Source organism: Poromitra crassiceps (genome assembly GCF_964638095.1).
Source record: "Poromitra crassiceps genome assembly, chromosome: 10".
Classification (NCBI taxonomy): domain Eukaryota; kingdom Metazoa; phylum Chordata; class Actinopteri; order Beryciformes; family Melamphaidae; genus Poromitra; species Poromitra crassiceps.
Window position 1 is genome coordinate 18,421,281 of NC_139631.1, and position 13,902 is coordinate 18,435,182.

Below are 13,902 nucleotides of genomic sequence, written 5' to 3' on the forward strand. Positions count from 1 at the left end.
ACCTTTTTCAACCTAAAATAACAGTTAAGTGAAGGTTTTCTGCCTGGCTTTGTAGCTGCCCTGGTATGTCACCTTTTTCACTATTCATTGCATCCCTGTCTAAGATTTGTCTTTACCTAAGCACAGCTAATACGGGAAAGCTGTTCCTCTACTTCTGGGGTGGGTGGCAACTCATGTGTGGCCCCTGGGTCAATCCCCCCCCCCCCCCCCCCAACAAAAACAATACAAGGCGGACGTTTTTGGTTAGGTTAGACCACCCAAATCTGTTTTTATTTTACTGTACATCCCAGAACATGCCACAATGGCGTTAGCATTGTCCATCCACATATTTAATGTTAGCATTTGAGCTAACACTATTGTAACAAACTTTCCTGGATGCACATGCAACATAACTAATCTGGTTAATATGACATATTTGGGTGATGTACCCCATCAAATTGCTGTAGTGGATTGTTTTAAAGCTAGAGCAAGGTTTCTGGTGTCCTCTGAATGGAAGAATTACTCAATTCAATCTGAAAAATATAAATGTTGGTATAATAAACTTTGCTTACCAGTCCTTTTCATCAAATTAGTAGCTATAATTGGGAGCGATGTGTTACAGGAGGTTACTGGTGGAAGTGCACGGTCATAATCTGGCCCTCTGGTAGCGAGGTATTTTTTTTGTGGCCCTCTATCATGAAAGTTGCCCATCCCTGCTCTACTTGTTTCACTTGTTGGACGACAGAGAGGGAAGGAAAAGTAAAACTGCCTGGGGCTATTGGAACAGTTGAGAATTATCCACATAATATGGGGATGAAAGCAACTGTAAAAGCCACTTGAGAAAGGTATGGTGAAAACCAACACATCAATGTGTTAGAAAGAAAAAACAAGACATAATAGAAGTGAAGAGTGCAGAGAATCTTAGGAAGAAATGGGGAGGGGGGGGAGTGCGAGCTAGGACAGCATACAAGGATGCCCTTAATTCTGCCAAATCATAAGAGTGGTCTGAATGAATAATAACTACAATGCAAGAGCTTGAAAATCTCCCAGAAAAGGCATAGAGAGGTATGGCTCCCTGCAGACACCCCTCAAATTGAAGAATCAATGTTGACCTATGGAAAGAGGTGCAAAATCTCATGCAAGATGTCATCAGCTCCAGGTCTAATGAAGTTTCCTATCAGATGCACTCAAGTGAACCAGATGTCTTGAGATATTTATGGAAGCAGTGTGTGAGAAGCAAATAATCCCCAGCTCATGGTAGAGCAGACATGAAGAATATGTAGAAAATATTTGATGAGAATGTAAACTGTGATAAGCTGCAAACAGATGGGTGCAGTTGACCATATTAGGGCTTCTGTGACAAGTGGTAGTCTACCTTTACTTGTTTACATTGTCCAGTAAGTATGTAATGAATGTGCCTGATACATTTTCTGTTATTTAGGCCATTTTAGAACCCAAGACCCTGTGTGAACCCGTGACCCATAACAAGTGAGCTCAAATGTATTCATAGTATTCCCATTCCCATGCTGTCAATATGGTGCTTTACCATATACAGATGAGCTCACTGGCTGTGGCTATCATTTGACTGTTAGTAGAGCGGATAAGATCCCAAAAATAGAGGAATTGTGCACTTTTTGAAAGAACATCCACAGTGACCCCCCCCCTAAATAACACAAGGGTTAGTTACATCACATCCTGTATATTGGTTACTGACCGTCCAGCTGTACTGAGACCACTAGAGGACAGCACACACCACTGACTGGCATAATGAGTGTTCAGGTCACTGGTTGGTTGAATAGACAGAGAAAGAGAGAAATATCAAATAGCTATTTGCCATTAGGCTATATCTTTGTACCCATTAGTACAGTGGCCTGGGATTATTATTATTATTTTACACCACACACAATTTAAAACTACCGAAGAGGATTAGGGCCACAATGTGAAAATTTTTAGTTCCGAGTTCAAGTCAACATTCTGAAAATAAAGTTAGAATTGTGAGTTTAATGTCAGAATTCTGAATGAAGTTAGAATTCTAAGTTTAATGTCAGAATTCTGAGATTAAAGTCAGGATTCTGTTTAATGTCAGAATTTTTATGAAAAAAGAGAATGATCAGATTAAACTCAGAATTCAGAGATTAATGTCAGAATTCTGGGATTAAAGTCAGAATTCTCAGATTCAAGTCAGAATTCTGAGAAAAAAGTCAGCATAGGCTACTGTTTCATGTAACATGACTCATGATGACTGATGATGTCACTGATGTATTACAAATGTACAGAAATGTGAATGTCTGGGGTCCCTAGGCTAGACATAAGGTAGATTTGCCTTTTTAGAGTGTTAGCCATAGAGCTAGCTATGCACAGACCTGTCCAAAGAATTATGTCTGTAGGGAGGAACATGAGACTGACTTTGTGAACTCAATATGTTTATTTTAACTTTTACACGGGTTTTGTAGTAGCGCTATCAATTCTGAACCAGAAATTGCCCCCTGATCCAAAGAAAACCAATGCTACAATTAAATAATAAGCGTGAACAGGAGACGATTGCCAATTTCTCAAATGCAAAACAGCAGCGTAATAATCTTGTTTGTAGTTCCAGTGAAAGATCTTTGTTCGTGAACAGTAGGCTTATATACAAAAATCCTGAACTTTACACTGTCACTTAGGGCTCACCCACAGCAAATTAAGCAAAACGTTTGAAAGCATCTGTGTCTCAGTGTGTAGCATGTGGACCAGCACAAAAACACATCTGTGTCTCAGTGTGTAGCATATGGACCAGCACAAAAACACATCTGTGTCTCAGTGTGTAGTAGCATGTGGACCAGCACAAAAACAGATCTGTGTCTCAGTGTGTAGCATGTGGACCAGCACAAAAACACATGTGTCTCAGTGTGTAGCATGTGGACCAGCACAAAAACACATCTGTGTCTCAATGTGTAGCATGTGGACCAGCACAAAAACACATCTGTGTCTCAGTGTGTAGCATGTGGACCAGCACAAAAACACATCTGTGTCTCAGTGTGTAGCATGTGGACCAGCACAAAAACACATATGTGTCTCAGTGTGTAGCATGTGGACCAGCACAAAAACACATCTGTGTCTCAGTGTGTAGCATGTGGACCAGCACAAAAACACATCTGTGTCTCAGTGTGTAGTATGTGGACCAGCACAAAAACACATATGTGTCTCAGTGTGTAGCATGTGGACCAGCACAAAAACACATCTGTGTCTCAGTGTGTAGCATGTGGACCAGCACAAAAACACATGTGTCTCAGTGTGTAGCATGTGGACCAGCACAAAAACACATGTGTCTCAGTGTGTAGGATGTGGACCAGCACAAAAACACATCTGTGTCTCAGTGTGTAGCATGTGGACCAGCACAAAAACACATCTGTGTCTCAATGTGTAGCATGTGGACCAGCACAAAAACACGTGTGTCTCAGTGTGTAGCATGTGGACCAGCACAAAAACACATCTGTGTCTCAGTGTGTAGCATGTGGACCAGCACAAAAACACATCTGTGTCTCAGTGTGTAGCATGTGGACCAGCACAAAAACACATCTGTGTCTCAGTGTGTAGCATGTGGACCAGCACAAAAACAGATCTGTGTCTCAGTGTGTAGCATGTGGACCAGCACAAAAACACATGTGTCTCAGTGTGTAGCATGTGGACCAGCACAAAAACACATCTGTGTCTCAGTGTGTAGCATGTGGACCAGCACAAAAACACATCTGTGTCTCAGTGTGTAGCATGTGGACCAGCACAAAAACACATATGTGTCTCAGTGTGTAGCATGTGGACCAGCACAAAAACACATCTGTGTCTCAGTGTGTAGCATGTGGACCAGCACAAAAACACATCTGTGTCTCAGTGTGTAGTATGTGGACCAGCACAAAAACACATATGTGTCTCAGTGTGTAGCATGTGGACCAGCACAAAAACACATCTGTGTCTCAGTGTGTAGCATGTGGACCAGCACAAAAACACATGTGTCTCAGTGTGTAGCATGTGGACCAGCACAAAAACACATGTGTCTCAGTGTGTAGCATGTGGACCAGCACAAAAACACATCTGTGTCTCAGTGTGTAGCATGTGGACCAGCACAAAAACACATCTGTGTCTCAATGTGTAGCATGTGGACCAGCACAAAAACACGTGTGTCTCAGTGTGTAGCATGTGGACCAGCACAAAAACACATCTGTGTCTCAGTGTGTAGCATGTGGACCAGCACAAAAACACATCTGTGTCTCAATGTGTAGCATGTGGACAAGCACAAAAACACATCTGTGTCTCAGTGTGTAGCATGTGAACCAGCACAAAAACACATCTGTGTCTCAGTGTGTAGCATGTGGACCAGCACAAAAACACATGTGTCTCAGTGTGTAGCATGTGGACCAGCACAAAAACACATCTGTGTCTCAGTGTGTAGCATGTGGATCAGCACAAAAACACATTTGTGTCTCAATGTGTAGCATGTGGACCAGCACAAAAACACGTCTGTGTCTCAGTGTGTAGCATGTGGACCAGCACAAAAACACATCTGTGTCTCAGTGTGTAGCATGTGGACCAGTACAAAAACACATTTGTGTCTCAGTGTGTAGCATGTGGACCAGCACAAAAACACATTTGTGTCTCAGTGTGTAGCATGTGGACCAGCACAAAAACACATCTGTGTCTCAGTGTGTAGCATGTGGACCAGCACAAAAACACATGTGTCTCAGTGTGTAGCATGTGGACCAGCACAAAAACACATGTGTGTCTCAGTGTGTAGCATGTGGACCAGTACAAAAACACATTTGTGTCTCAGTGTGTAGCATGTGGACCAGCACAAAAACACATCTGTGTCTCAGTGTGTAGCATGTGGACCAGCACAAAAACACATCTGTGTCTCAGTGTGTAGCATGTGGACCATCACAAAAACACATCTGTGTCTCAGTGTGTAGCATGTGGACCAGCACAAAAACACATGTGTCTCAGTGTGTAGCATGTGGACCAGCACAAAAACACATCTGTGTCTCAGTGTGTAGCATGTGGACCAGCACAAAAACACATCTGTGTCTCAATGTGTAGCATGTGGACCAGCACAAAAACACATCTGTGTCTCAGTGTGTAGCATGTGGACCAGCACAAAAACACATGTGTCTCAGTGTGTAGCATGTGGACCAGCACAAAAACACATCTGTGTCTCAGTGTGTAGCATGTGGCCCAGTACAAAAACACATTTGTGTCTCAGTGTGTAGCATGTGGACCAGTACAAAAACACATTTGTGTCTCAGTGTGTAGCATGTGGACCAGCATAAAAACACATCTGTGTCTCAGTGTGTAGCATGTGGACCAGCACAAAAACAGCATCAACAACTGCCGGTGTAGTGTGTTCCCGGAAACACAGCTGACCTGAGTAGCCTCTGTTAATGTATTCATTTTTTTCCTCTGGGGACTGTTTTCTAAATCTACAGAGCCTTGAAGTGCCTGCAGGAGAGAAAGAGAGAGAAAGATTTGAGGCCACAATTTACTACATCAAGGTCATATTTTGTGCACACAAAATAGAACTTGTGTCCTTGTTTTGATTTATCTACGCGCACAAAATACATACATATTGTAACATTGTTTTGGTTCATTAATGTCCTCACATTATTTTATATGCAATTTCATAATTCATGCAAAAAAATCAACACAACACAAACGTTGATACATTTTTGAAACCATAACAAGTTAGTTTATTCAGGAAGTGATTTCACCCACTTGTAATAATTATTTTATTTTATTGATTTATATATACTAGAAATTGAGCGCTTGATTCCTAGAGAGACTGGAGATAATGCACCCTGTGGTGCTTTTCACTTCCTGAACCAAAGAAACACACACACACACTTTCATATACGTATTACTGTAGATGCATCTTTTAAATGAGTTTTATTTGGTAATGATAGAGAAAATTTAAGTTCCATTGGCCTCATTTCATAATCAATGAGCTATAATTGCATACACATAGTTATTGGTATATCTCAAATGGTTTTATCTCAAAGTTGCCCACCTAGAGGTGTTGCTTATGCGGGAGAAGAATGATGATTAAATTCCATTCTACAACAGGTAAATAATAAGCATACAAAAAAAAGAAAAAGAAAAATCAAGACGTCTTCATTCATTTCCCCATTTTTTTTGTTTCAGGAAAGACTGGACAGTGGCTCATCTATTCATATCTTTTATTCATGATAATATATTTGATTAATTATATCACTGGCAACATTTCTTTAGTTTCTAGAGCATGTTATATTCACATTATTCATCTTATAAACATCTACTACTCACCCACATTTGACAGCAATCAAACATCATTACAGAAGATTATAGCAAATGTATCCCTAAAAGACTAAAACAAAAAACCACAAAGAAGCATCTCATGGTGGAGATACTCATGGAGAGATAACGGTTAAATGTCATGGCACAGAATCAAACCAGAGCACAAAGCTAGCCTACAACTGCATACCATAACATAAGTAAGGCAACTGGACTGGAGCTGGATTTCCAAAGGCTAAAAGTGAAATTCAATGAATGTGCTTTTTATACACATGTGGAGATGTGTCAGGGATTCTGCACAGACATCAGCTTGATATCGCTCGCTCGCACGTGCACACACACACACACACACACACACACAAATACATCATCTTAGCCATTTTCTCATTCATTCATTGTCTTTTCACTCATTTGTTCATCCATCCCTTTACAAAGCAGCAGGCAAACTACATCTATGATCAAGCAAATCCAGCTGACTACATTCAGACAGAAGTCCATGTGTTAATGGACTTGCACTCATACAGTATGAGCGCACAACAGGCTGTACGTATCCTGTCTGTGACGAACAGGTTAGGCTTGCTCATACATATATAGATCTACATGTATATCTTTTATTTCTTATACATGTTCTCATGTCTTTACATATAGAAATATATGTATACTTTTTATTTCTTGTTCATGTTTATATGAGTCTGATCTGTTATCTCTGACATTCAAGATTCAAGATTTTTATTGTCACTCCATGGTACAAGTACCACATGTGAAATTCTTGTGCAGTGGACTCCGTTTACGTTATTATTATTTACATTATTTGTTTGTTTATGTCATGTCATGTTGTTACGTTACGTCCTGTCATGTCTGAAGTTTGTAGCTCACTGTGAGCTTTTGAAGGTATTGGGTAGGCTGTGAAACTGAATTGCCCTTCTGGGATTAATAAAAGTTGTCTGAAGTCTGAAGTCTGAAGTCTAATGATCATGCAAATCCAGCTGACTACATTCAGACAGAAGGGCAGCTGTGCTCAATTGAGAAGAGGAGAGTTTATGTTGATAAAAGTCAAGAGACAATCCCTTACTGTGCATCTATTACACATAAGGTACAGATCTTTCCCTTCAAAAGCACAAGAAACAAATAATCACCTTGAGGTTGAGTATGTCAAAAGAAGAATGTGCAAATGAGGGTGTGACATCATTCATCAATACAAAACTAAGTGATGGGTACAGTTTCTATGCAGCGTTGAGTTTCTGGACACAATCACAACAAAAATAAAATCAGGAAAATAATCAGTCATTTCAGAAGAAAATACCAAGTAAAGAGCAGTGTGTACCTGCCAGAATTATAGGTAAAAAATAAGAAATGAAAACGGGGGGGGAAAGGGAATAGGCAGTTTACTCAACAGAGGGCAGCTTGGAAACCTGGGTGAGGGGCCCCTGACCTGTGTTTGTCCTTGTCTCAGTTGAGTGAGTCTAAGTGTTTGTATAGACATTGATTTATTTGAGGTTTTTGATCTGCTGGTTGGTGTTGTGGATCTTGACATCCATCTTGTCCACTTTGTTCAGCAGAGAATCCAGGGAGGCATCTTGATCTTCAATCTCAGTCTGGAGACCCAGTCCCAGGTTCTTTAGCCTGCCCAGGCCCAGACACATATCATCTAGATAACACACAATAATAGCCAAGTTCAGATCATCTGGGGATTAGTAGACAATGTTTTAAATGGCTTGTTGTGGTTTTGTTATAAAATGCATAACATTTGGCACCTGGCCCAGAATCCAGTCTAACCAGATTGGTGACTGGGAATGCTAACATCCCAGTGGGTGCATCAGCATGCTGGGTAGGGCTGTACAATTAACAGTGTATAATTGTGTATTGTGAGTTTAGATTCCTCAATTATTAATTGTAACATCCATACTGGCAATATTTAACCATTTATTTGAATTTACAATGTACACTGTAGTTGATTTCAAGATGGTGATATAAGATGCCACAGGTTATTTTTTGTGTGCCTCTCTTTTAGGACACCTATCTTGTGAATCCCTTACTTGGACATTATGATATACTGTATATTAAAGTGGAAATACAAGAGAAATAAAGAAAGAATAGCTATTCTTACCTAAGTTGTTGTCCAGGGTCTGGTGAGCTGCCCTAAGGTGTTTGTTTGGAGGATAGCCATTCTGTGGGGATGAGCTGTCATCTATTGTTGCAGCAGCTCCAAATCCTACAACATACAAAGTAGAAATGATGGCAACTAGTTTGTGACATGGTTATGCTGAGGCTGTTGTGCAATCCCTTACCTCCTGTATTTAACTTTCTTAGGTTGGGGTGGCTGGCTTGGTACTTATCTTCATGTTCTCTGCTGTTCGATAGGGCATTCTGTAATCTGAAAAAACATACATAAGTCAGATAAGCATTGTTTAACCAGGTAGTGAAGGACAGTAAATGACAAGACCCTGAAAGAGGAAAAGCACACATTTTATGGTAAACAAAAGCATCTATAATGAGTATGTATGTAATGGCAACATGATGTCAAGATTAGCTAGATCAATTGGAGGAGGTTGCCTATGGAGGTTTTTGGTTTCATGGTTTTGGTCCACTCTTCTACTAGAGGTGAGGTCACTATTGTTATAATGGCATTGTTGCAACATGCAATCTCTGAATTCCAGAATCTCACATAAAGAGTCAATTGAGATGGCTGAGATGAAATTTTATTATTGAGAAAACCTTGGGAAGCAGCTGACATTATTATTATGCTGCTCAAAACAATGAATGGCCCATTGTGCTGTGTTGTCCTGCGTTATTAATTAGATTTTTTTTTTTTTTGCCACAAATATTTACAGATGAAGAATATTAGCCTAGGTAAACCCAGCCCCCACATGACCTGCTCTCTCAGTTCCCAGTCACTAGTGACTGAGAACAGTTCCCAGTCACTAGTGACTGAGAACAGGTCTGAGAGCAGGTCACGTGGGGGATGGGTTTACCCAGGCTAGAAGAATATTACAACAGCTTGAGGACACAATGCTAAAAAGAAACCATAATGTATTTACAGTATGAGGTGATGATAGTGGGTTTTACTGAACTGGTGCCTTACTAATTAGGGTTACCCTGAGGGTGGCATCTGCCATAATCTTCTGTGTGCTAGATAGACCACTTTTATGACTTTTGACGTGTTTTCTGGAAATCACATAAAAAAAACGCATTTACACTTCAAAAGTCATAAAAGTGGTCCTCATTTGTGAAGATTATCCTGCTGAGCACACATTTGCACTCCCCTAAAATTGTGTTAACCACAGACCTTATTTCATGCATTTAACCGAAATCCCCATTCGAAAGTACTATAGCCTTTTCCCCTTACGAACAAGCATGGAGGCGATTTGCTACTTCCGACTCAGGACCTGCGGTACTCTATACTTTCAAGCCACAGAGGAAATGGTGAACATAAAGGATCTTGGAACAGACAATCTCAGGACTGCCCTGTGTTGCACAAAGTAAAGTGATAAGTGGTGCAAACTATATCCCTGCAAAAGTCGCTCCTCCTTCCGATCACTTGACACTTTATACCAGGGGTGGGCAACTATTTTTCATGGGGGGCCACATGAGAAACCCAGATTGTTGCCGGGGGCCGAACAAATATTGTCATGCCGTAACCCATGGATGGGCAACTTTGATGATAGAGAGGGCCACAAAAAAATGTCCTCGCTACCAGATTTTGCTGAGGGCTGAACGGCACCAGCGCGAAACATTTGAAGCCAGGTTTAGAGGAATAATTCATTTTAAATTAACAATTGTGATGTCATTATTCAGTCTTAACCACCAATATTTGATCCTTTTTTCACTCCTATGTCACCACCTGCTCTCCCTGCAGGGCTTGAAATTAACTTTTTTCACCACCTGCCAATATGGCTGCTAGATTTTAAAGTTACCAGCCAATTAGAATTTCCACTAGCCAAAATGTTTTTCTTGAAATAAACCAGAATATGAGTGGGTTAATTTAAGCATAAGTATCAGTAAGTGGCCCGGGATTCTCAAAGCCTGTGTTGAGGGTCACACAAGAACAAAAATGCACTCTTGAAGCTAAATAAATCCAAAACCAACAAGTTAATTATTGAAATTTCTACTTCAATGTAGAACAGTCATTTCTTACACATGAGATTACTTTTAGCCTTTTAGTCATAAATATTATTGAAAGATATTCCATATTCCAGACTGAAATGCTATAACAGAAGAGTATTGGCCAGAATGACATGAACATTTGGACACTTATTCAGCGGGTATCTTGCATGTTGCGTTCAGGTGCACTGTTTTTTTTTTTTGCAATTCCATCGCGGGCCACACAGGGGGCGGCCGTATGTTGCCCATGTGTGCTTTATACAATCTAAATTCAAATAAATACAATTTCCATTGCTCTAGATCTAGAAAGACAACAGAAATGATGTCAGATGAAAAGGACTGAATCATACTTGTTGCTGGCCTGGTATGCACTGGGCTGCTCAGGTGGTGGCATTGTCTCTGGCTTGGCCTTGAAGTAGCTGACAAGGCCTCCCCACACACTCTTGATACTGTTGATGTGCTTCTGGCTGGTTTTCATTTCTTCGTCCATGTTGTCCACCATCCTTTCTGTCCTCTTCAGAGCTTCCCCCTGACGAACCAACTCCTGCCAAGAGAAAGAGAGGAGAATGAGAGAGAGTGAGACTACTAGAGGCATTATTGTGTTGGTTAGCTTACTGTTATAGGGAATGTAAAATGATTATTATTAGTTTGTTATACCTCTGCTGTTTCAACACCCATCTTCTCTGATTCATAGATGAGGCCGAGGGAACGGTGACTGCTGTCCACAGCAGAATTGGCTGTACGCATCACTTCCTGCTGGAGGTATCTCTGCTTCCTCTCTGCTTCACTCAACCCGCTGTCACTGGGGTCATCATCAAAATTGAAGCCCCTACTATTAGACCCACACTTTTCTTCTTCATCATCATCTGCAAATGGGTTGTGAGTTTTAGGGTAGGCCATCTGTGGAACACATACACATACCGTACACAAGGTTTAGTATGGAGAATCTGCTCAGTGAACAGCTGGACAGGGTGTGCTAAATTTTCAGCAAAACAGCTATAGATGGTTTGACTGGAATTATATAACTGTTGCTAGGGAATAGATAGACACTTTAATTCCCCGTCGGCTATTATTGTATCTTAGCAAACACTGCAACAGTGAAATACTGTAAACTTAACCGCTAGGTCCATTTAGAATACCGTTATTTATGCTGTCAAGTTGAAACAGCATGATAAAAGGGGAACTGTTGACATGCTTACGTGACAATTTAGCTAACGGTAGCTAGCTAGACTAAGTTAACGTTAACTTTTAACGCAAAGACATGGACTATGTTAGTAATTTTTTGCGAATTATTAATCAATGTAATGTTTGGTGGTAACGTTAATTAAAGTTAGCTAGCGTTAAGCGGCTAACGTTAGTCAAAGCGAGGACTGCCAGACCAACCACACCCATGAGACCACACACATATCCACTATGTATCGACCGTGCTATGCCAGAACATACCCTTTCTTCTCGTATAATAAATGCTATGTAAAATGAAAATATAAAGACCACAGATGAACTACACCTTTGACCGGAGCTGTGAGACGTTGTTGCTCTATCAGCTGACTGCCTCAACTGACAATCTTCCGATCACGTTTGGTGACGTTGCAGCTTGTTGTTATCCCAACGGATACACCTGCGCAAGAAAAACGCATACAGCTAAATACATATTTTTGTGTTGAAGTGAAATTGCAGGCATGAGCCTAAACAAAATATGTTCCGTTTTGCCTTTAGTTGAACTCAAAATACTTATTTACCCTACATCACAAATAGCCACCTTGTTTTTGTAGCTGCTGGTTGTGATTGTGCCCGCTGGGTTGCCGTACTGCGGCTCGACCAGCGCCAGTCGCTCGCCTCTGTCGCCTCTTCTCTTTCCTCTCCAGATTTCGCTCGTTTCGATGTAGAAGTAAACATGTCTGTAACGGGAGGTGGTACGAGAGGGTTTTATTTCAACACAGTCCTGTCGCTAGCCCGCTCTTTAGCTGCACACCGACCCGCGCCAGTCGAAAAGGTGAGGTGTCTGAGCTCGACAAGCTTATTAGTAAGCAACAGGGTTGTTTAGGGTGTACTCCGCTTCCGTACAGGCGGTGGCTATTTTGATTAGTGACGGGGCCAGGCTGAATTTGACAGGTGTGTCCGTCTGTGTGACGTGGAGCGTATCCGTGTATCTGCAGTATCTATCAGAGAAAGCAGTGCAGAAGTAGCATCGCTGCTATTGTGTTTTTACTGAATCAGATAATCTGTCAGCCTTGATCAGTGTGACTGCCTTTACCAAAGAGCGTTGCGCACTGCAGTCGAACATCTTTCCGTGGGGCTACGAACCTGTTGCTATTGCCAGGATAATAATGTCTAATACAACTGATTTGTTTGGACAGTACAGGGAGATCAGTGAACTGGGAATGAGAGTTGTGTTTGGCAAACTGATATTTTCCACATCTCACTTTGATAGCAGCCCACATTCAGCATGATGCTGATCTCCCAACACATGCCATCAAAAGAGAGCTGATTTGAAAACAACACTTGTCTTATAAGGGGTCTGATCTGACGAGTGTTTGTCTTTGGTCTGAACACAGGTCTGTTGTAGTGTGTTCATCTGTGCCTGCTGCTCATGTCTAAGACATTTTGTGCCAGAGGTTTTCAAAAGCGATCCCCTTCTTTCAGGTCCAAAAGCTGCAATGCATGTGTCCAGTGGAGGTCCGGGGTGTGTTCACTCTGGATGTGCGTCGCAGAGATGCTGTCATAGCCCTGGCTGTGTTTCTTGTGGAGTCTGACTTACAGGTGGGTGATTGCCAGTTACAAACCAAGCTGTTGAACCTTTCCAAGCGCAAATACATTATTCACAAACTTGAGTGCATTTCACAATGACTTGTAACATATCTACAGCATCTCCCTGGCAGTTAATGGATAACATGATTTAAGACCCAAACATTGCAAAAGCTACTACTGAGGCCACCATTTTACAGCATTTATTATTATACAGCGATGCAGTGCCACAATATCTTCAGATCTGAGGATTTATATGGTTTCATTCCCGTACTGTTTCATTAGACCTCTAGTGCTTACAGCCCTTCACAGGACTCCACATATATCACCCACATATATCACCATGATAAACCCATTCCCTTAATCTGATTAAACTGGTGATTAGACTTGCGTCTGGCCATGTAAGCCTCTTACCCCCTCGCACTGAGACACAGCATCTGATTACATAGTGAACAGGACACTGATAGTGCCAGGACTTTTCACCGCAGAAACATTGTTAGATTTCGCTTCTTTGGCCCACTTTTGATTCAGTATTTGAATAAAGAATAAATCTGTATTTTTTTTTTCACTCCGTGCCGGCAAGTGCAATCTTCTGTGGTGTGTGTGTATGTATGTAACGTTGTGTAATGTTTTTGTTTTGCTCTGCTAGCACAAAGACATACTTGTTTCCTACTTGCTGAGCCTACTGAAAGGGTTACCACGGGTCCAATGGATTGAGGAGAGCTTGGGAAAGAAAGGGAGGGGTAAGAACAAGCCTCTTATGCTGGGCCTTTGTTTTACTCT

General features: G+C 41.3%; 2 protein-coding genes across 2 annotated transcripts in view; one reads left to right on the plus strand and one right to left on the minus strand.

Annotated features, from left to right (window-relative positions):
* Nucleotides 1-5,747: 5,747 nt before the first annotated feature.
* snap29 (synaptosome associated protein 29) lies at nucleotides 5,748-11,933 on the minus strand. Its single transcript, XM_083645245.1, has 6 exons — nucleotides 11,882-11,933; nucleotides 11,032-11,274; nucleotides 10,725-10,918; nucleotides 8,562-8,647; nucleotides 8,381-8,485; nucleotides 5,748-7,921 (listed from the first exon to the last, which is right to left on the minus strand). Exons 2-6 carry the CDS (start codon nucleotides 11,272-11,274, stop codon nucleotides 7,761-7,763), a joined length of 789 nt encoding a protein of 262 aa, XP_083501371.1. The 5' UTR covers nucleotides 11,882-11,933; the 3' UTR covers nucleotides 5,748-7,760.
* Nucleotides 11,934-12,236: 303 nt separating this feature from the next.
* The window catches only part of pi4kab (phosphatidylinositol 4-kinase, catalytic, alpha b), a 48,754-nt gene continuing 47,088 nt past the window's right edge, over nucleotides 12,237-13,902 (plus strand). Inside the window, exons 1-3 of the mRNA XM_083644426.1 lie at nucleotides 12,237-12,367; nucleotides 13,018-13,134; nucleotides 13,769-13,862. Coding sequence (XP_083500552.1) covers nucleotides 12,269-12,367; nucleotides 13,018-13,134; nucleotides 13,769-13,862 — 310 coding nt within the window. The 5' untranslated portion in view covers nucleotides 12,237-12,268. The remainder of the gene's footprint in view (nucleotides 12,368-13,017; nucleotides 13,135-13,768; nucleotides 13,863-13,902) is intronic.